The 22,381-nt window shown below is 45.0% G+C and overlaps 1 protein-coding gene across 1 annotated transcript; it reads left to right on the forward strand.

The window, feature by feature from the left end:
• Positions 1 to 2,371: 2,371 nt before the first annotated feature.
• On the forward strand, positions 2,372 to 22,374 carry MTMR11 (myotubularin related protein 11). The gene is made up of 17 exons (XM_042440817.1): positions 2,372 to 2,825; positions 9,532 to 9,604; positions 10,333 to 10,469; positions 10,776 to 10,848; positions 11,089 to 11,231; positions 12,058 to 12,145; positions 12,265 to 12,424; positions 12,512 to 12,599; positions 13,342 to 13,430; positions 13,527 to 13,657; positions 14,381 to 14,453; positions 15,121 to 15,191; positions 15,363 to 15,535; positions 16,184 to 16,354; positions 17,061 to 17,312; positions 18,079 to 18,366; positions 19,256 to 22,374. Exons 1-17 carry the CDS (start codon positions 2,769 to 2,771, stop codon positions 19,355 to 19,357), a joined length of 2,169 nt encoding a protein of 722 aa, XP_042296751.1. The 5' UTR covers positions 2,372 to 2,768; the 3' UTR covers positions 19,358 to 22,374.
• The last annotated feature ends 7 nt before the right edge of the window (positions 22,375 to 22,381 follow it).

Below are 22,381 nucleotides of genomic sequence, written 5' to 3' on the forward strand. Positions count from 1 at the left end.
CCAGCGCATGTGTGACTTTTGTTGGGGTCCTTAGGGAAATGAGGAGGGAAAAAAAGGAGGGTGGGATTTGCATTTCTTAAAAAATAAGAACGAACTTTCGAAAGGGGGAAAGGATGCAGCGATTTGCTTTTGCCTTATCTGACTGGGAATGGCAGGATTCTGCCTTCTTCTCTCCCTTCACCTGAGTTAATTGAATGCAAATTCCTTTTGCCCATTCAAATCAGTTTGCAGCAATTGAGGTAAAGGGAAGGAGGAGGGAGAAACTGGGACGTTTTACAATGGTTAAGTGGAAGAAACCAGAGCCTTGGAGGCCCTGGGCAGCGTTTGCAACTTCTTCATCAACTGGAATTGCTGTTGTATTTTATTCACTTGGGGAAAATATCTTGTCGCTTGGAAACTCCATGCAACAAACCCAAACTCTGAAAGACCGGATTCTCCTCTGTAGTCGACTTAGGCCTAGTTTTAAGATCTTGTGTGGGAGGTCTTCACCATCCACTTCCAGGTAGATAGAGGACAAGGTGGAAAGGAAGGGCCAGGCAAACATAAAAACCACTACACAACATTGTCCAGTTTAAAGGAAACTTTTGGCTTAGATAGATGAGGAGACAGATAATTTCTGAAGCGTCCAAGAGCACCTCGGAGGTCTCTGCCCTGGATCCCAGAAGGAGGTAGATCTTAATCCCTTAAGAGTATTAGGGTGACTAACAAAACGGAAATATTTGAAGATTATGGCAAGACGTTTTGACTTCCGCACTTCTTCAGCTGCTCTGAAAGGAGAAAGGAAGCAGCTGAGAGTGGTCGAAAAAGGCAGAGGATGAAACATCTTGGCAGTAATTCTGGACAGACGACAGAAAAATATTGCCAGGCCACAACATCAGACACACCAGGCACCTGTTTTTCTCAAACCAGAATGAGACACAAGTCCTCATTGTCAGCAGTGAGATGGCTTTGTTTGTGGTCAGTTGCCACGAAGTGGCCTTCAGCCCATAATGACCCTTTGAATCGGAGGCCTCCGCTCAGGTCTAGCAAAGCTGTGGCTTCCTTGATGGAGTCAAGCCAACGGTAATGCCTTCTTTTCCTCCTGCCTTCCACTTTGCTGAGCATCTTTTCCAATGAGCCCTGTCTTCTCACAATACAACCAAACGACAGCCTCGGTTTAGTCCTCGGGGCTTCAAGGGAGAGAATTGCAGGCTGGATTTGTTCCAGGTCACATTGATTGGTCTTTTTGGCCATCTCCAAAAATTCTCTTGCTATCAGCTTTCTTCAATGCCCAGATTTCACAAAAGCATACCAAGAAATTGGAAATTGCTACATATTCAATTAAATTATATATCTTTACACGAGGATCTTGTTTGGATCCTTCATAACTGCCTTTCCAAGTCCTAATCGTTGTCTTCTGATGGTGGTGAGGAATAATGATATTGTTGTTGTTGTTGTTGTTATTATTTGAACAGCAGTTGCCTCCAGAATCCCTTCTGGAGCATGAGTGAACAGAAAAACAGGGAGGAAAAGGGAAAACAGAGAAACCCTCTTGAAGTCCCCACTTTTGGAGCATCCTTCCTAGGACCTTGCACCTCTCTTTCCAGATGTGACTGCAGCTCTCAGAGTTCCCCAGGGAGTTGCAGTGCAAGCACATTTGGAGGAAGGCTATCCTACACCAGCATCCACCTGGGAGTTGTTGTGCTCCCATGCAAGAGGAACTGTGCCAAAAACTGGTCTGTGTGTGTATGGTGGCTGGAGGAGGAAGGCTCTGGGCAACCAAGGCTGCTGTTCCTAACCTTCCAGAACTAGAAAGCCCTGTCTTTTGAAAAATAAATGAGGAGCCCCAGGAGGAAAGGGGACTGCACCTTCCATGGGGCAGAGAGGGGCAGGCAAGGGAGGCTGGCGTCGCCTTTAAAGGCAAGGCAGGCAGGCGGGTCCTCTCAGCATGCCGCCTCCTCCTCCTCCTCGGGTGTCCATTGCTCAGCAGCAAGGGGCCCAGGGAGAGAGAGAGAGAGAGAGAGGGAAGGAGAAAGAGAAGCAGGAGGAGGAGGAAGAAGAAAGGCACGCAGGCGACCCTGGAGGAGCCCAAAAGCCCACTCCAGCTCCAGACTCCTCACCCATCATCCAGGGCTTCCAAGCCTTTGCTCTCCAAAGCTGCTTCCTTCCTTCCCTTCTTCTTCCTTCCTCTCTTCTCCTGTCTCTCTCTCTCCCTCCTTCATTCTCTCTTCTTCTAGCTTCCTTCCTTCCCTTTTCTCCTCCCTCCCTCCACCATTCTCTCTCACCTAGCTTTCTTCCTTCTTTCCTTATTCCTTCATTCCCTCCTCTCCCTCCTTCATTCTCTTTTCTCTTTTCTGATTCTTTAATTCCATCTTCTCCTTCCTTCCCTCTTGTTTTTCCTCCTTCCTTCCTTCCTTCCTTCCTTCCTTCCCACCCTCCTTTCTTTCCTTCCTCTATCCTCTCTCCTTTTCTACCCTTTCCTTTCCTATTTGGAGAGCAGCCTTTCCAAACCCCCTTCCCTTTCCCTCCTTCACCTGCACTCTCCTTCCTCCTCCTCCTCCTCCTCTGCTGCTTTCTCCTTCCCTCTCTCAAAGCCAGAGCCTTTTTCTTCTTGCACCACAATAACTCACCACGCTTGTTCTCTCCCCAAGATCCCTCATCAGCCTTGCTTCTGCACTTGGGACCTGTCTGCACCTCCCTTCTCCTTTCCCTCCTCCTTTTCCCTCTTCTCCAAAGCCTCTCTCCCATTCCTCCTCTTTGCTTTCTTTTATGGGGCGTCCAAAGGCACCATGCTCTCCATGTCCAAGAACTCCTTCAAGATCAAGCAACCCTCCCAGGATCCAGGGGTAAGTTTTGGGGGGCTTTGGGGTGATTTAAGTTGTGCATGGCTTGTGTATTTCTTTGTAGGTTCCCCTCCCTTTTTTATTTGTATTTTTGCTTTGCGCCCTTTTTGTTTTGAGCTAGAAAGAAGAGGAGGCACATTGGGCAGTTCTTGGAAAAAACAGGTATCAACAGAAGGTAAGGGTGCCTGAGGTCTGTCTGGGGAACTGGAAAAGCCAGCTCCCTGAATGAAGGCTTTGCAGGAGGATCTCTTTTGCTCCAGGAGATCTGCCAGATTGTCTGGATCCAGGATTGCAAAGCGCATGGTGCTCCCTGCAGTGAACAGGAGACGCCGCACTCTTAACTCTTTGCTTTCTAGGAAGCAAAGGAGACCCTGAAATGCACCTTCTCAGGCCCTCCAAAACCTTCTCTGGCCCTTTAGCATCATGTTGGACAACCAGTGTGGTGTACTGGTCAGACTGGGATTCCACAAGACCAAGGTTCAAATCTTTGCTCGGCTATGAAACCCACTGAGTGACCTTGGACAAGTCATAGGCTGCATCTGCACTGCAGAATGAATGCACTTTGACAACATTTTGTCCTGGCTCCATGCTATGGCATTCTAGGATGTTTGTTCAGGATGTCTGGTGGGATATTTAGTTTTCTCTGTCTGGTGCCACATTGATGTTGTGTGCCTTCGAGTCGTTTCTGACTTACAGCAAGTTAAGCGCGCCTATCCTGGGATTTTATTGCCAAGATTTATTGGAGTCATGGTGGTCAACACAGTAGTAAACTGCATTAGTTCTGCAGTGCAGATGCAACCATATTCTCTCAGCCTTAGAGGAAAGCCATGGCAAATCCCCCCTGGATAAATCTTACCCATGAAAGCCATCATGGCATCGTGGTTTGAGAAGTGGGCTAGGGCCCAGGAGATCATGGTTCTCTTTTCCAGGCTAAACATACCCAGCTCCCTAGGTCTTTCCTCATACAGCTTCATGGTTTCCAAGAGTGAGGTCCAGAGGATCGGAACAACCACTAAAAAGGCCCTATCTCCTGTATTCCCACCTGAGGTGCCCGCGAAGGTCAAAATTGCCAATGCGATTCTAGGCTGCATCAGTAGAAGTATAGTGTCTAGATTGAGGGAAGTCATAGTGCCACTGTATTCTGCTTTGGTCAGGCCTCACCTGGAATATTGTCTCTAGTTTTAGGTACCACTATTCAAAAAGGATGCTGAGAAGCTGGAGCATGGCCAAAGGAGGGCAACCAAAATGGTGAAGGGTCTGGAAACCATGCCTTATGAGGAAAGACTGAGGGAGCTGGTTTAGAGCTGATATCATAGCCTTGTTTAAGTACTTGGAGGGGTGTCATACTGAGGATGGAACAAACTTGTTTTCTGCTGCTCCAGAGAATAGGACACAATGGAGCAATGGATACAAGCGACAGGAAAAGAGAGTTCACCTAAACATTAGGAGGAACTTGCTAACAGTAAGAGCTGTTTGACGATGGAAGACATTGCCTTGGAGAGTGATGGAGTCACTTTGGAAGTCTTTAAGCAGAGGCTGGATGGCCATCTGTCAGGGATGCTTTGGTTGAGAGTTCCTGCATGGCAGGTGGTTGGACTGGATGGCCCTTGGGGTCTCTTCCTACTTGATGATACTATGATTCCACAAGCAGGTTCATAAGGGAGGATACGACTCTTTGTATAATCTGGATCTGAGCTGTATCAGGCTTGGTAGGTCATAACTAGCACCATGGATCATCCCCCATGTAAACTGGAAGTTGGTACAGATGTAGATGAGGAATCCATACCAAGTCAGTGCAGAGCTTCCAAAGCATTTGGAAATAGGAGATGTTCTGTTTCCCTTTCTTTGAAACCCAAGTATCCGATTGCTCTTACGTTTGTTTTCTTCTCTCTTGTTTTGAAGTTTAATACCTGAACTTGAGTTTCAGCCCAGACATCCTCCCACATCGGCCGCAGGGTTTGCCTTGTGTTCTTTCAGACCTGTTTTTGCAGAAGAAGGGCTTTCCCCTAAGCCAGGCTCCAAACTCGAGCGTCTGTTTCTAAACGCACTGGCCTTTCCTCCTTGTTTAATTTCTTTTTCTTAAGGGGAAAAAAAGAAAAAAAGAAAGAAGCCGTGATAAATTTAGAAGTGGGTGGGTGTTTTCCACGGGACGTTATGTCCTCGGTTGCGGTCTGGGCAAGCGTCCTATTAATGATTCACAAACTTTTAAAAGAGAATTTTCTTTTTATATATTTAAAAAAAGTCTATCCAACAATGGAGAGACTCTATTTCTTTTCAACGGGTAGCTAGGAAACCCTTGGCTTGGCTGGAGCGTCTAGTTTGTAATTCTTGCCGCAGATTTCAGAGGAAATCTGACTCATTGGAGCACTGGAGCAAGAAGAGACTTGAGCATGCAAGCATGCAAAACCTATGGTTTAGCATGAAGAAACCTATGGTTTAGCATGCAAAAACCTATGGGTTTTCTTGTAATCATTTGTTTCTGTTCTTTCTTTGGTGTAAATTTTTGGGTATCGTAGCCTTTTTAGTAGGTTTTGGTATTATTCATTTTCTCAATACCTTTTTCAGTTTGTGTGTCAGCCGGGGTGCAGACATGGCGGTCGGCCCAAATAACAATTCTGTTTTTCAGATTAAATTTTCTTCTTTCACAGTTTTTTCAAGCATTTGCAGAGAGGGAGACTGAAAACGATGGATTTGCCGAGTTCCCATTTTTTTGGGTTAAATGAAATTTCAGTTTATTCAGACACAGAATTTTTCATTGCCCCCCCCCCCCCCATAGCTATCAATCTGTTGGTCAGTAACAAACAGTATTCCTTCTCCTTCAATCTCCCTTTACTGTCTCAATTTCTGCAACTAGTTTGGTTTTCACTTAATGGTCCAGATATGTTTGCCGTTTCCGTTGCTTTCCTTTCACTTGTAACCCTTTTGTTCTTCCTCCCTTGTTGATCTTTCTTCGGGGTTTTTCCAAGTTGTGCATTTGAAGGTAGTTTGTTTCGGATAAATAGGTCAACTCTGTTCGTACGATTGCCGCTCCGGGAACATTGCTTTCCAGATGGTACGCATTCTCTTTTTGTGACCTCGGGCGGATGGATTTGCTTTATGAATTCCAGCATTAATATGGGGAAAGAAACTCGGACTGTGGTTCCGTTGGGCAAGAGGTGCTCCGAGAGCGATCCCAAATAGACAAAACATTTGAATTAAAATGCCATGGATAGGATCATAGCAGCATGAGACTGCTTGGAACAAGCCATATGAATAGTGAAGACCTCACCGATTCCTAGATTCTTGGATAGAATCTAAATCACTGACTTGTTGGATGAATTATTGTCAGTAACACCTGCGAGACTGTGATTTTGAGCTGCTTCTGGTGGTGACATACCAGACATAATTGTGGTTGCATGCCCTCCAATGTTTCACTAATAAAAACTGGGGCATGTGTGGCCAAGCAACGTCAGAGTGTGGCCAAAACAGGAAAAGTTATTCATGATGAAGAAGGGCAGAAAAGCTAGGAGAGGCTGCAGCAGTTTGCTTTTGCTTGAGCCTGCTGGGAAGGGCAAGATTTGGACCCTTTTTTCCTCTCCTTCCTTAATAATGGAAAACGCAAATAGCATTTGCTTTTTCAACTCAGTTTGCTGCAAATAAGCTGAGGACAAAGGGAGAAAGCAGGACATTTTAAAAGCAGATGAAAAGAGGATTTATTATTATTATTATTATTAACCTTTATTTATGAAGCGCTGTATATTTACACAGCGCTATACATGCAATCTTTTTAGTTACACGGTTCCCTGCCCTTGGACTTACAATCTAAAAAGACATGACACAGAGGGAGAAGGGAGTGGTGAAGGGAAAGGGTAAGAGGTCCAGCAGTTCCTCTCAACCTCCAAGGCCTGGACCAAGGCAGATGGACTGGAGGGAGGGCTTGGCTTCATAATGAATGGTTAATCTTCATCCAGGGAAAATACATACTCTCAAGTAGGATAATACATATACAATACATAGCAATACAGGAAATGGATTGATAAACAGGCACTAAAAGAACATCAGATGGTAAGCGACAATTATGCAATGCCTGGGAAGGCTTCTCTGAACAGGATGGTTTTCAACTCCGTTTTGAAGCTGGTTAAAGAAGTGCTGGCTCTTGCTTGTGGGGGAAGAAGGTTCCAGGAGTGAGGGGCAGCAAGTGAAAAGGGGCGAATCCGGGATGGGGCAGAGGAAATCCTGGGCTGGGACAGCAGACCTTGACTACCAGAACGGAGGGCCCTGGTGTGAAGGTCAGGAGAAAGAAGGTCTGATAAGTAAGGAGGGTCCAGTCCATGGAGGGCTTTAAATGTTGACAGCAGGAGCTTATACTGAATGCGGAAAGGGAGGGGGAGCCAGTGAAGGGATGCCAACACAGGAGAGATGTGGTCAGAGCGGTGGGTGGAAGTGATAATGCGTGCAGCTGAATGCTGAACAGAGATTAAAGGACGGAGGTGAGAAAGAGGAAGCCCAGCCAGGAGGACATTACAGTAATCAAGTCGTGAGACCACTAGGGCATGGACCAAGGTCTTGGCAGTAGAGGCGGAGAGATATGGTTGGATTTTGGCAATATTGTATAAAAAGAATCTACAAGCCTTGGCTGTGGTCTGGATCTGAGGGATACACGACAGAGAAGAGTCAAAGATAAAACCAAGACTGCGGGTTTGCTGGACTGGTTGAATAGAAATGTTGTCCACAGAGACAGAAAAGGAGTGTTGAAGGGTGGGCTTAGGAGGAAAGACAAGAAGCTCCGTCTTGGACATATTGAGCTTCAAACGCCGATGGCGCATCCACTGTGAGACAGCTGTGAGGCAGGACGAGACTTGCTGTTGAAGCCTTGGAGAAAGGTCAGGGGCGGAAAGATACAGCTGGGTGTCATCGGCATACAGATGGTAGGAAAAGCCAAAAGAGCTGATGAGTTTTCCTAAGGACAGTGTGTAGAGAGAAAACAGAAGGATGTTGTTATGTGCCTGCAGTTGTTTCCAACTCATGTCAACTCTAGGGCAAACATCCCAGGATTTTCTGCCTTCCTCTGAGGCTGAGAGTGTGTGACTTGCCTAAGACAGGATAAATTGGAACTGTTCTTGCCAAGTTGGGACAGTCGGAGGAAACATTTAGGACCAATTAGGGTATAAATATTAAGAAATTGTCATCAAACTGCCTCGGAAGCTCATTTTTGAAAGCAACTAGGAGGCATTTTGGTGACAATTTCTTAAATTTTTGTCCCCCCTCTTAAATTTCCCATCCCTCTAAACATGTAACAGAGAGCAATTGGTGTGTGTGTGTGTAGAATAACATGACAAATTATTTTTTTCTAACTTTGTAGCAAGTAATGGCAATGGTGTGTTTTCCAGATGCTCTAAGGGGTCACCGGGAAAGAATTACTTTTAAAGAAGTAACTTTAGCAAGCTCTGCTTTCTTGCTCTTCCAGAAAGGTTCTCTGAATTTCTTCTTCTTCTTCTCACATTTCCTGGCCCCTCTCTATGCTGGAGCATTCCTGGCATATTTTAAAGCCATGTTTTCCAGCATGAAACAGAAATATGCAGCAGAAGTATGCGCTGGAGGAGCCAAATCATTGGGATCATCTGGAGGCGGAGGGAGGTTGTTAAAACAAAACAAAAATCAAATTGCACAGGATGCAACTAGGGGAGATCCCCTACAATCCTTTGTGTTTTTTGGTTTGCAGGGTGAAGGTTGCCTTCCAAAAGTCTTGGAGACTTGGGCAATGATGAGAAACTGGAGGTGATCCACATTCAGCGCCTTGGAAAGCCACACACCTTACAGGATCCTTTGCAAAGTTTTAAATACAATTGCCCCCAAATGCCATTTAGGAGTTGTGGGGAGCATTTCTGCTTTATTTCTATGGTCTCCTGCACCATTTTTAGGCCTAGGAGAGGAAATGGATGGAAGTTACTCCCTCTTTCAGAAAAAAAGGTCTCCCTTGGACCTAAGCACTGCAAACCAACCATAGTTGCCCAGAGCTTGGCATTCAAAAACACATACACACATATAAACATGCAATCCATATTTTCCTGTCCAGAAATTAAGAGCGAAATCCTAACTAAAGGGGATGTTTCAAGGTGAAATGAGGGGGTTATTCCTATTTACCTACTTAGTGGGACATGATAAGGACCATTTAATGTAGGCTACTTGCTACTAATCAGAAGGTAGGTGCAGAGCAAAGCAGAGGGTGAGCCTTGGCACCATGGTGAATGGAAGAGAAGGAAAAGGCTAACTAAGTACAAATAATAATAATTAGTATTACTACTACTAATAATAATAATATCTACAGATCCCTTGGTCTTTGCAAGTTTTAGCAAGAATTTAATTCGTGCAAAATTGTACCAAGCAGCTGCTCTCCAAGCTGAGCTGGAAATTGGCACCTAGCTCCTTACTCCTGGCTCCAAAAGTGGAGAACTTGTCCCCTTTTATTTATTTATTTACTTTATTTATATATACTGCCTTCCTCCCATGCCAGGACCCAAGGACCCTTTTGTCCTTCCTGGAGATGATCCATGGAAACTGGAGACTCAGAGATTTGGCAGCTGTGCATGTTTTCAGACGCTGCGTTGGCCTTCTTTTGGGTGTTTCTTCAGAGCCTTGTAAGGCTGTCTTCTTATGATGGGACCAAAGGTCTGCCTCTCTCAGGACTTTGCTTTAACGCACCACCATCCCTTCCTCTTCTCTTTTGCAGCCCCAAAGTCCAAAGTCCTCCAACATGACTAGCAAGAGGAACCAAAATGACTACGCGCTCCAGTGCATTCCAGGTACTGGGAAATGGATTGATACTGGGATGTGTGCATTCTTGGATTCCCTTTGCATTTCTCTCTCTGCTGCTCCAAAGCCCAAATATTTTTGATATCAGTTGCCTTCCCTTCAATCTAGGTTCTCTTTTGCTTAATGGTTTCCTCTAAATGTTTGCTGGTTTCTTTTCTTTACTTCTGGCGATTGTGGAGGTTGCAGAAAGGATGTTAGGAAGCCATGGAGAGGATGAATTCTTATTAGATTTTCCCCCTTTAAAAGCCAAGCGTCCACATCTTATCCAGCCATCCTTTATTTCAGGGGGTGGGAATTACGTGGCCATTGAAATGGACTTCAGGACTCTTGTCTTATTTTTAACCCACACTGTAATTTGAAAGTTTTGAACTTTTGTGGGGTTGCACACTTTGCCCATCCCTGGTTTCGAGGGATGGAGTTGTTGGCAGTGTAAGAGTTTTAGGCTGAACTTTGGGTTGCAACCGCAAAGTTAGCACAAGCACTCAAAATGGGACTCAGCAACTTGAAACCTCAATCTTAAACCTGTTGCAGATTAACTGATGTGGACACTTTGTCACCCACCATTGAAAAACAACACTTTTGCATGTGTCCCTCCTTGCCTGCTAGTTATATCCTATATATCATATCGTATTTTATTGGTATCCCGCTCTTTTCCCAGACCTGGGACTCAGAGCGACTGTTAGTTGTGAACTGATTGTGAATGCCTTGTGAATGGCAGGTGAATACATCCAAGAAGAGGCTGCCCGCGTCCGCAAGAGCCTCTCTTCCCGAGATGGTGATGGGTACATCCCTGGGACCCTCTACTGTACCAACCTCAGGGTGGCTTTCCTTCCAGATCTCTCTCCAGACAGTGAGGTGGGTTTTGCTAAGGGACCAGCAATATGCTGGACCAGTAGCTCTTAGGTATATGTTGCCCTGGCAGGAGAGATGGGCACAAGAGTGAAGGGCAAAGTCTTTGGACCAAGGGCCAGAATGAATGGTGATACTTACTCATGTCCCGCCTGCTCCCCAGTTGAGGGCTCAAAATAGCTCATCTCACCTAAACAATAAGTGCTCAAATGCTCCTAAAGGAACATGACAGCAGTGTTGGGGGTAGAAAAGCCCATTTAAATAATTTTTTTTAATGAGCTAAGTGTGCTGCTCTTTTCTCCTTGCCTCTAGGATTACTCCTGCCATTCCTTCATGCACAGCGACTATGATGTAGCCCTCTCCTGTATTGGGCGGCTGGTAGCAGGTAAGTTTAGGAAAGCAGAGGCCAGTTTAGTTCATTTGGCTGCTTTTCCACATTGAACTCTGTTTGCAGCAATTGAAGTAAGCTGAGGCCAAAGGAGGAGGTGAAAAACGGTTGAAAAAGTGGGACACCACAGGTTGTTCCTGCCATGCCAGGACAGTTGGAGGGTATTGGGATGCTACTCCTGCTTGTAATTTCCTATTCACCCATAGTTACTCAGTCTCTCTCATCTCCTTACTCCAGTGAACAGCTTCACAAAAGCCAAGGTGTTGACGAGTACCTCCACCTTGAAGTTCATCCCAGAAGAGCTGGTGGTCTACTGCCGGGATTTTCGGGTGCTGCATTTCCACTTCCACGAGAGTGGCTTAGAACCACAAGCCTTCCGGGTTAGTCATTGTGTTCATACTACATAATTATAGCACTGTGATTCCACTTTAATTGCCATGGTTGGTACTGTCTAGAATCCTGGGATGTATAGTTTGGGAAGGCACTAGAAGAGCTTGCTGGCCGAGAAACCTAAGTGCTCCTCCCTTAAACTGCAAATCCCAGGATTCCATAGGATGGAGCCATGGCAGTGAAATGGGAATTATTGTACTATAAATCAGTAGTGTAAATGTTGCTGTAGGGTGCATTTTTAAATATGCTTTATAGTTTAATTTGGCTTTAATATTGACTTTTTGTAGCTTTCAATTGTACAGTCTGCCCTCGCCATATGCAGGGGATCTATTTTGGACCCCCCTGTGTAAGGCAAATTTCATGTATGCTGGAGTCCCATTTATTTAAATGTTGGCGCGCTCCTCTGGCGCATGCACCATTGTGTTCCTCACTGCTTGCCGTCCGCCGAAGATTATGGCGAGGATTCATATGCCGAGGGTGGACTATAATCTTTTCAGTGTGTAAGCCACCTTGAGTCTTGGGGGGAAAGGCAGGATACAAATAAAGAGGTTGCTGCTGATGGGAGCTGTCCAAGGTCTTGAATCTTGTCCCTCAAAAGAAGTTTGGTGCACTTTAGGAAGGTCTTTCAATGTCCCGAATAAAAGGAAGAACAAATTTCTTACTCCCCCCATGGATATGGGGGCCAGCAGCCTCCCTGATGGTTGCAGATATAAAATCATCTTGCCATCTTTGGAAAAGACAAGATCCATGGATCCTTAAACTTCTCTCTCTCCCCCTCTCTCTTTCTTTCCTCCACGCCTTGTCCTTGCATTTCAGGTGACCATGGCCATTGCCCAAGCACAGGAGAGCAGCAGCAGGGACGCTGGTGCCAGCGGCTGTGAAAATGTTGCTTTGAAGAACTTGGGTGAGCAAAAATATGTCTGTGAACCAGGCTGGATGGGGAGGATAGTTTTCTACCTTGACACATTGACTTTTCCTTGCTCCGTTGGTCAAATTCAAATCTCCTCCTGCGTCTGTGTCTAGAGAATAGCCGGCTGAGGAGGGAAGAGGAAGAAGAAGCTGAAGAAGAGTCCCCCACACTGCTTTTTGAGACCCTCTCGGACTGGGAGAAGGAGCTGAAGCGTTTGGGGGTGGCAGGGTGGAGGGTCAGCCCCGTGAACGAACGCTTTGACATGTCCACCAGGTAAGAGATGCTTTCCATTCCTCCATATCTCCCTTTCTTATTTGTGTGCGATTACAGTTTAGAACCCAACTTCTTCCCTCTCTGCAGCCTCCCCAAATATCTGTGGGTCCCCAGTCAGTTTCTGGACAACGAGCTGAAAAGGACCTTTGTGCATTTCAATGAACGGCGTATTCCGGTGAGAGCCCAGGGCTGCAGTATGAGATGCATGTTTGGTGTTGAAGTCCAAAGAGAAAAAGCAAAATGCCTGAGCCTTTTAAAACAATGTCCTGGGATCATCGGCTCTTCCTGAAAAGTTGTTAAAGCAGGGCTGGCTAATGCTGAGGCCCTCCCAATGTTGCTGGACCACATGTTGTTGTTGTTGTTGTGTGCCTTCAAGCCATTTCCACAATCCTATCATGGGGTCTTTTGGGCAAGATTTCAGAGGAGGTTTGCCATTGCCTTCCCCTGAGGCTGAGAGAGTATGACTTGTCCAAGGCCACCCAGTGGGTTTCCATGGCCGAGCTAAGATTCGAACCTTGGCCTCCTGAGTTGTAGACCGTCACTTAAACCACTACTCCATACTGGACTGGAGCTCCTATCAATCCTCTAGCCAGCACAAAGTCGAAGAAAGCTAGCAGTTGTAATCCAACAATGTCTTGGAGGGCTGCAAGAGTCATCCCCAAATTAGTGCAACTCTTAAGCCCAAATTAAAGATCCCAACCAGATCTGTGATAGTAAAAACACTTGTTTGGAAGGGCCTTTTAATGGCCAGAAGGTAAAAACCAAGCATGATCCTGAGAAAAATGGTTGTATGTTGGAGTCCCCGAGAAAGAGAGAGGCCAAGCTTGCTATGATGGAAAAGAGGAAAATTTGCATTTGAGGTGAGTGAAAACCTTGAAAGTATCCTAAGTCTTCTTTCTCCTTCTCATCCTGCCCAGAGGCTATGTTGGCATCACCCAGCAGGCAGCAGTCTCCTCCGATCAGCCAGTTTCCACCCTGATTCAGACCCAGAGAAGGAAGACATGAGGTACGGCATGCACAGAGGAGAGTCAGTGGAGGACCCTTTGCAGAGAGCAGGGGTGAGTTAAAGCATGGCCCGGTCATTTCTGCTTTCTCTCTGCAGATCTGTGGAGAGGCTGATGCTGGCTGGACATTCCCAGTGTGTGGTGGTGGATGTGACCTCTGACCTTCCCAGTCCCCCTGAGATCCAACAGTCCTACTCCAGGCTCTGGATGCTGAGCCTCTGCCTTGCAGGTGAGGAGACAAAGTGAGCGATGGCTTGATGGGGAACAAGAGAATTACCTGCGCACTTTAGCAAGACCTTCCATCAGCCCTGGGGGCTAGATCTCTGCAGTGATTGAAGGAGAAAGAGATGAGAGTTGGGGGAGTCACTTTTTAAAAGTCATTGGAAGGAGCTCATTCTCATTATTTTCCAAAAGCATCTGAGAAATTAGACTTTAGTCTCAGAAAGCTCATGCTGTCAACTTCTTTCTTTCTGTGAGTCTCAAACTCAACATACTTGGGTCTCTCAACATACTGACTGCAGACTAACACAGCTATATCTTTGAATTATTTCCCGCTGTTACATTTTTTCTTTTTACTGGTTGAAGTCTTAGGGTTGGTATAAAATTGGAAAAGTTCCCTCAAGGATAACTTTAAGAGCAACTAGAAAGCAGTATCCCTTGCATCGATAAAATAAACCTCAATCGTCGAGACTCTGGAATAAAAATGGCCCAAGACCAGTTTTAATCAGCTGCCTTGAAAGTGGTCACTCTTCAAGAACTTGCTGGGGAAAATCCTATTTTTGGAGTTAAGCGCACAGCATGTACTAAATTTTGGAGCCTCCTGTCTTGTCCATTTTTCTTCTGCTGACTTTAATGTCATTCGTTGCCTCTTCTTTTCCAACACAATTCCTAGATGCTGTTTCTGAATAGTGCGGGTTAACTTTGCTGGGTTTTTTTCTTGCTCCTTTTCTAGATTCCTCTGTTGCTCCTTCTGATGAGAAGTGGCTCTCAAGCTTGGAAGGAACGCGATGGTTGGATCATGTCAGGTGAGAAAGGCATGCTCTTGAGTTTTAGGTATCGTCACAGGTACGGCAGATGGAGAGATGGCACAGGGCTTTGTTGGTGGCTTCTCCTCCCTAGGCTCTGCAAATCCCTTCCTAGGAAGGTCTGGGTGCTGCATTCAGTGGTGCCATTCAAAAATAATTAACAAATAGTTCCCATCCTCTGGAGAATCCAGGCCTACCCATCTCTTCGTTGCCCTGATCCAATCCAGTCTTGTCTGGAGCATAAATAAAGATTTGTGCTCTGGAGTCAGGATGGGTTATTTGTCACCTCTGGTATCAGAGCAACAAGCCACTCTTTGCTGAGAGATGTTAGATGGAAGTTGCAGTTGCAGTTGCACTGAGTTTCCATGGCTGAGTGGGGATTCGAACCCTGGTCTTCACTATGACTTCTCTGCATCTGGGTGCTGTCCTCATGTCGATGCATCCCAGAATTGCACTGACATTTTTGGCCACTGCATCACATGTTGACTCATGTTTGGCTTATGGTTTGACAAGACCCTTCGATCTTTTCACACGTAGTGCTTTCAAACAAGAGGTCTCCATCCTATATCTGTGCAAATTATAAATATGTATATTCATAGTATATGTTTTGAGTTTCCCAACCCCAACAGAAGGAGGCACCTATTAACAGTCCACATTTCTCTTGCAGGGCATGCTTGAAGAAGGCCAGCGAGGTATCTCTCCTGCTAGCCGAGAGGAGTCGATCAGTTGTCCTGCAAGGTAGAGAGTATTTCTTTGTCCTGAACTTCTGCCAGGGAAATATAGTGAGATTTGCTCCAGTCTATACAGATATAAGATCAATACAAATATTTTTTTTAAAAAGAAACCTAAATCCATGTCTTCAAATACCCCAAGGTTTTGGAACAGATTCTTTTCCTCTTTTCTGCACAGAATCGGATGACAGAGATCTGAATTGTTTGCTGGCCTCCCTGGTCCAGGTCCTTTCCGATCCTCACACCAGAACCATATCTGGGTTTCAGAGCCTGATCCAGAAGGAGTGGGTGGCAGCCGGACATCCTTTCCTACAGCGCCTCAACCTGCTTCAGAGGAACGACCGAGACGAGGTGGGTTTCCTTGGAATGGGCAAACTAGGCAGAAGGAAGCAAAACCCCCACTTAGACCCATTTCAAAGCAGTGGAAATGGCAAACCTATTCCACATACCTAGAGACTGCGACTTGCCCATGATCATCGAAGGTGTTTGCATGGCTGAGCAAGATTTTGATTTCAAGATTTTTTTAGGGTCCTAGTCCAACATGCAAACCATGGTTTTCTTGGCAAGGTCGGTTCAGATGTTTGCCATTGCTTTCCTCTGAATGGGACTTGCCCAGTGGAGTACCATGGTTGAGTAGGGATTCGAACCCTGGTCTCTTGGACTCCTATTCCAACACTCAAGCTCTGGTTTTAAAATAATATTTGTTATATGTGTGCCTTACCAAGTTGGCTCCTACTTCTCTTTTGAGAGGGATTGAAGATACAAACAAGGTATTTGGGGTGGGGTGGCTTTCTCATGCTTTCCTGCCCTTGGATGCTGTATAGTTTGGGAGCAAAAATTACACCCCAAATCATGCCATATCTTTAAAAGGTTGTTTTCAGATGCCACAAATTTGGAGTCCAGGAAGAGGTGAAAGGCATGAAACACGGATTTGGCATTAACTCTGGCAAAATCGGGGAATTTTCATAGGTTTGCCGTTTTCTCTTTTCGTTCCCTTAGTCGCCAGTGTTTCTTCTCTTTCTGGATTGCATATGGCAGCTGCTCCAGCAGTTCCCCAAATCCTTTGAGTTCACCGACGCCTATCTGGTGGCTTTGCATGACAGCAGCTACGTCCCATTTTCCAGCACGTTCCTGTTCAACTGCCAGTGGGAAAGAGGTCGGAAAAATCAGGTGAGCCAAAAACCAAAACTCAAAAAAGAGAGGATTAGTAGAGGAGATGCAACCCTCCAAGTTCTCCTTTTGTTGTGTGCCTTCAAGTCTTTTCCAACATACGGCAACCCTAAGGCTTTTCTTGGCAGGTTTCTTCAGAAGGGTTTTGGTATTGATTCTTGTGAGTGTTTCAGGCTCTGTGGCCATGTTTAGATGAGTTTATTCCTGATGTTTTGCCAGCATCTGTGGCTGGCATCTTCAGAGAATGTGTTTGGCATTGTTGTTACTACATTGCCATTGCTGCAGCCATTACTAGTTCATCTAGTCTTCCCCATTAATAATGTCTGCCATCTTGAATCCACTCCAGTGTTGCAAGGAAACATATGTCCTGGCTTTCATCTGTGAAATGCTGGAGAGTAAGGAATCTTGTGGCATTTTTGTTTAACTTGACGCAAACAGTTGTGCACTGCAGCCAACTTCATCCAGTGTTTGGAGCATTGCCATCCTCTGATGTTGGGAGAGTGTGACTTGCCCAATGTCACCCAATTGGTTTCCATGACCGAGCTGGCAATCGAACCCTGGTCTCCAGAGTCATAGTCCAACACTCAAACCACTGCCTTTTATTGGAAACCCAACTTTGTCTCCTGGGAAAGGGATTTTCCAATGGAAAGGTTTGCAGTTTAGTGATGCTTCATTCATCTCTCTCTTTGTTTCCCATTCTTTCCAGAACCGTTTCCGCAACCAACTCTACACTCCCATGAACGGCTGGCGGGAGACAGTCTGCATGGAGATCTTGCAGAAAGGAGGCTACCTGGTCAAGGAAGCAGAGCCCACAGCGTATTTGCCCACCATTTGGGATTGGGCTTTGAGGTACAGCCCACGGCAGAGAGCCCAGTTCAGGAACCCCTGGTTTTGCAACAAGATCACCAGCAGCGGAGAGGCTTTGAATGGAAACTTCCTTCCCCCAAATGGCAGCAAGGTATGCATTTGGAGAGGATTGTTGACTAACTTTGGCATCCAGGTTTCAAGGTATCTGTTACTGATTGATTTATATCCCAACTACCCCCCCCCCCCCCCCCCCCCCCCCCCAAATTGGAACTAAAAAGCGACTTACAGTGCAAAACCCTCCCACTGACCCGGATTGGAAAAGCTACAGTTTCTCTCTTAATTTACAAACTGAAAAATAATTTTGTCTATTCTTTCTCTCTCTGTGTGCTTGTATTTGAATACAATTCTGGGCACTAAAATTCACAAAGGATGTTGAGAAGCTGGAGCGTGTTTAAAGGATGGCAACTAAAATGGTGAAGGGTCTAGAAACCATGCCCTCTGTGAGGAGAGACTTAGGGAGCTGGGGATGTTTATCCTGGAGAAGAGAAGGTTAAGAGGTGATATGATTGCCCTGTTTAAGCATTTGAAGAGATGTCATGTTGAGGAGGGAGCAAGTTTATTTTCTACATCTCCAGAGACTAAAACATGGAGTAATGAATGCAAGCTTCAGGAAAATAGATTCCACCTAAAAACTAGGAAGAATTTCCTTAGAGTAAGAGCTGTCTGACAGTGGAAGATGCTCCCCTGAAAAGTGGTGATGTCTTGTTTGGAGGTTTTTAAACAGAGGCTGGATGGCCATCTGTCAATGGGGATGCTTTGATTGAGAGTTCCTGCATGGCAGAATAGGGTTGGACTGGATGGCCCTTCTTGGGGTCCCTTCCAACTCTATGATTCTATGTTTCTCTCCTTCCTTCCAGATGGATAATACTCCTTCAGGGAAATGGGCCCTGTATCTCTTCTCCAAGGGCTCCCTGACTTTGCAATCGCACTTTTTTCCTTGGAAAAACGGTTCCCTCTCCAAGAAGGGATCCCGACGGACTCTGCTGCCTGAGGGACCTGGAGAACAAGAGAGGTCACTGAGGGGGAATTCCTTAAGCGTCCGCCTCCTTGGTTGCGACGATGAACTGCTGCTTCTTCCATCTCATGCTGGGCCTTCGGTCCGCTTGTGGAAAAGGTGCTACCTTCGTGGGAACCCAGACATTCAGGTAGGAGGAGGAAATGCGCTCTCTCTCTCTCTCTCTCTCTGTGAAAGATTTTTGAAATATTTCTTTCATTCTTTTATAACTCCAGACTTCAACTTTTTAATTTTGGGGCGCTCCCACTATACATGATATGGTAAATACGGTGTAGTTAAAGAACAAGTCTCCATTTATAAAATTGGTCCCAGTGTCTCCTTCTATTTCTTTTCCTGTCCGGGTTGAATGTTTCGCAGTGATTCTATAATGCAAGGGTGGATCTGTTTGGATTTTTGCAAAGCAAAAGGCTTGTGCTGCCACGAGTTCTTCGGTTTCCAAAGTGGGATCTGCACTATTACTATCATGGGTTGTTGGAAATAATGAGGGGGGGAAATGGACAATATTCTGTTGTTTATTAATAGTGTGTGATTGGAAACAGACCCTTTTCACAGCTTGGGCCTCTCTCAGCCGACGAGGGAGCTACTGTATTTGTGTCTCTTCCAGCATGTCCCAGTTCATTAAATTAGGATATAAAGCACAGTTATTGGACAACAGGAGCTGAAAAAGCAAAGTTTTATGAGCGGGAATAAGAACAAGAAGCCCTAGGGGGATTTTTAAAAAACCTGGCTAATGACTTGAGAGGCCGCGGTGCAGCCTAAAGACCCTGGGAATGTTGCCAAGGGGCCGATGGATCACGCCAAGCTCTGTTAATTATTGCTTATTTGTATCATGCTTCTGTGGGGTTTCCCCCCTTTGCATGGCACAGGAGAAGAACATGCAGCAGACCATCTGAAGTAGCTATCTACAGGTCTGTCTATACCCTGAAACTGTCCACTTAAAAAAATATAGTCTTCTTTCAACAGAGATGCTGCTGGCTTTCTGAACTGTGTTTTAACTGCAATGTCGCCTTTCTCCTCAGGTTGGTCTCTTTGCTTCCACCATTGCCGGCCTCATGGAAGAACTGGATCTTCTTGAAGAGCAGCTTCTAGCAAGCAAGAAAAAGCTACAGCACAGCTGTTGAGGGAAGGGATTAATTCCCCAGAAAGAAAGAGGGTACGGAGTTCCTTTTGCCATCCCACGAGGGAGAAAAACCTAAAGGATGGTGCTTCAGAATATCCCATACAGAACAGAGACCAACTCTTGATTTTTCTGCATACACAAAAAGCAGCATTTGCAATAAGCTAGGTTTTGGGAACAGCTGAATTGGGAATCTTCATGCATTTCCCCCAGGAATCCATTTCCAAAGTTAGTATCTTGTTGATAAGAGCACTGATGTTCTTCTGCGTTCAGGAAGGATACTCTGGACGTGACTGATATTTAGGAAGAGTCCTTTCCTTGGATCAAAACAACTCTTTCCTTATCTCTTTGTGTGGATTTATAGATTCGCCTTGAAGGATCACTTTGGATGATCCAGAAATATCAGCTCTTTCCCCTCCTTGGAGTTGCCTAACCTGGCAGAGTAGCCATGGCTGCTCTAGCCTTCTCATTGATGTTTCTTCCTAGTATTTCCCCCTGGTCCATCAGTGACTATAAACCATATAAACAGCGCATGATTTGAATCCCTCGGTAAAGTAGAAAGCAGTCGGAAGAGAACAAGACTGCATTGCAAGTGCATCGATTCCATCAAGGAAGCCTGCCCTGAGTATGCAAGACCTGGCTATTGATAACAAGGTGGCTTGGAGATTTCTCATTCTTAGGATCGCAATAAATCGAAGTCGACTTGACGGCAGCTAACAACACCTGGATCCCTCGGTACTCAAAGCAATAACTGTCAGTGTTAAGTAACTTTGAGTATGTGACTTGTGCTAAAGGTTTATACGAAGTGCCTTGCTGGGTCAGGAATTAAATCCCTAACGATATCTGTCAGTGATCATTGCCAGAATTGTTCAGTCGGGGTGGAAAATTTTGACCCCCAAATTATTTTTGTGGTCCTCAGAAAAGGCTTTTGTGTGTGTTGGCTCTCCTGGGACCCTTCAGGAGAGAGCAGTTTAAATAGGTCTCAGTATTATACAGTTGGCCCTCCTTATCCCTGGATTTTTTTTTAATCCGTGGATTCAAGCATCCACGCCTTGAAAATGTTCCAAAAAAAGTATAAATTCCAAATAGCAAACCTTAATTTTCCATTTTATATAAGAGAGACCATTTTACTATGCTATTATATTTAATGGGACGTGAGCATCCACAGATTTTGTTATCCGTGGAGGATCCTGGAACCAAACCCCAGCAGATACCAAGGACCCACCGTGATATTAAAACAATGTCCTCCCATTGCTCCTGAACAGAAAAGACCCACTGAGTCAATGGGATATGCCTTATGTATTCACTTACGGTTCAATAGTTGATCGATGGGATCTATTCAAGATGGAACTGACCAACAGGATTCCATCTCAATATCTGTTTTCCAAAACCAGAATGAGATGGCTGGCCACTTCTGACTTTTTTGACAGGTTTTAGTATTTGGAGTTGTTCCAGATACAGAGAATTGACCACTGAACCTGTTGCAACTGTCCATCTCTGTGTTAGGACATTCCACCAGAAACTGACCACAGAGCCACCAATGGACCAAAAACCAATTCTGCCCCATTTCACAGTAGTATTCCCCCCTTTTTTTCAGCATTGTGACATTTGGGGTAATCCAACCTCTCGAGTTGAGAATGAAACTTCAGTGCTAGAATATCTCCTTATCCTCCGGTCCTCTCTCAGTAGCAATATTTAGGTTACTTGGAGCATTATGCTGCATAAACACTTGGGAAACTTTGAATAGCCATGGCTGAATGGGTATTATTAATGTATGTTTTTGTGGATCATGAATCCATGAACCTGTGTCTAAAGAGCACAAACAGGGATTTTATAACGGTGATGACTGCAGATATTTTTCTGACCGTTTCCCTTAGATTTCCTGGCCCAACTACAAGCAATAACTAGAACCAGCCTCAAAGGCCTTGAATGGCAAATATCTGTCACCGATCAAAAACTGGAATGTGTCTTACCTGTTCTTGCTAAACCTGATTTGCGTGGCCGGTTTCAGAGCCCTCGATAATGATCCTTCAGCACTTTACACGGACTTGTTCTTTAGTTCTGAAAGAAAGAGAAATGGAACATATATAATATATTATATGATAGGAGGATGGAAGACGACAACTTGAGCATCCATGGATTTTGGTACCCACCGGAGGCCCTGGAACCAAAACCTAACAGATGCCCACTGTAATACTGTTATATATATACATGCTTTGGCAAAAATCCTCTCAATCTCCATTCTTCATAAGCACTTAATCTGGAATTATGTTTTATGAGGCCTCCAAGATCTCCTGAGGGCATCAATACGTTTCGCTTGGTTTCAAGAGTTGCCCGTCCCTGCTGCCAGGAGCTATTAAGAAGTAATGGGTCCTTTTCGCTTTCCTTTGCCTTAGGTTGCATCCTCAGGCATAGAAATACGCATGAAAATATGCAGAAATATGCACACGCAGACCTTTAAAAAATGAATGCTGGTACCTAGGAATTTAATATGTCTCCCATCTCTGTATATCATATTTGCACAGTTATTTTTTCCCCTTTCTATGTTTTGAGTGCCTACTGTATATATATCTTTTTACTTCCTTTTGTGCTCCATAGTTTTACCAAGACAAAGTTTGATGCTGCTGTTAGATATTTGCCGGGTTTTTGTTTTGGATGTTATTGTATAAACTTTTGGTCAGACGCCTTAATGAGAAGATGAGGAATTTTAAGCTAATAATAATAATAATAGATGATGATGATGATGATGATGATGATGATACAGGTTGAGTTTCCCTTATCGAAATGCTTGGGACCTGAGGTGTTTTGGATTTCAGGGTTTTTCTGAATTTTGGAACACCTGTATTTGCACAATGAGATACTTTTAGAGACAGGATTCAAGTCTAAACACAAAATTCATATATGTTTCCTATATATAGAAATGTACATAACGTTGCTATATACCTTATACACATAACCAGATGGTAATTTTATTCAACAATGTTGTGCAGGAAACCAAGGTCCCAAACACACTGCAGAGATGATAATA

The sequence above is a fragment of the Sceloporus undulatus genome, chromosome 9 (assembly GCF_019175285.1).
Source record: "Sceloporus undulatus isolate JIND9_A2432 ecotype Alabama chromosome 9, SceUnd_v1.1, whole genome shotgun sequence".
Classification (NCBI taxonomy): Eukaryota; Metazoa; Chordata; class Lepidosauria; order Squamata; family Phrynosomatidae; genus Sceloporus; species Sceloporus undulatus.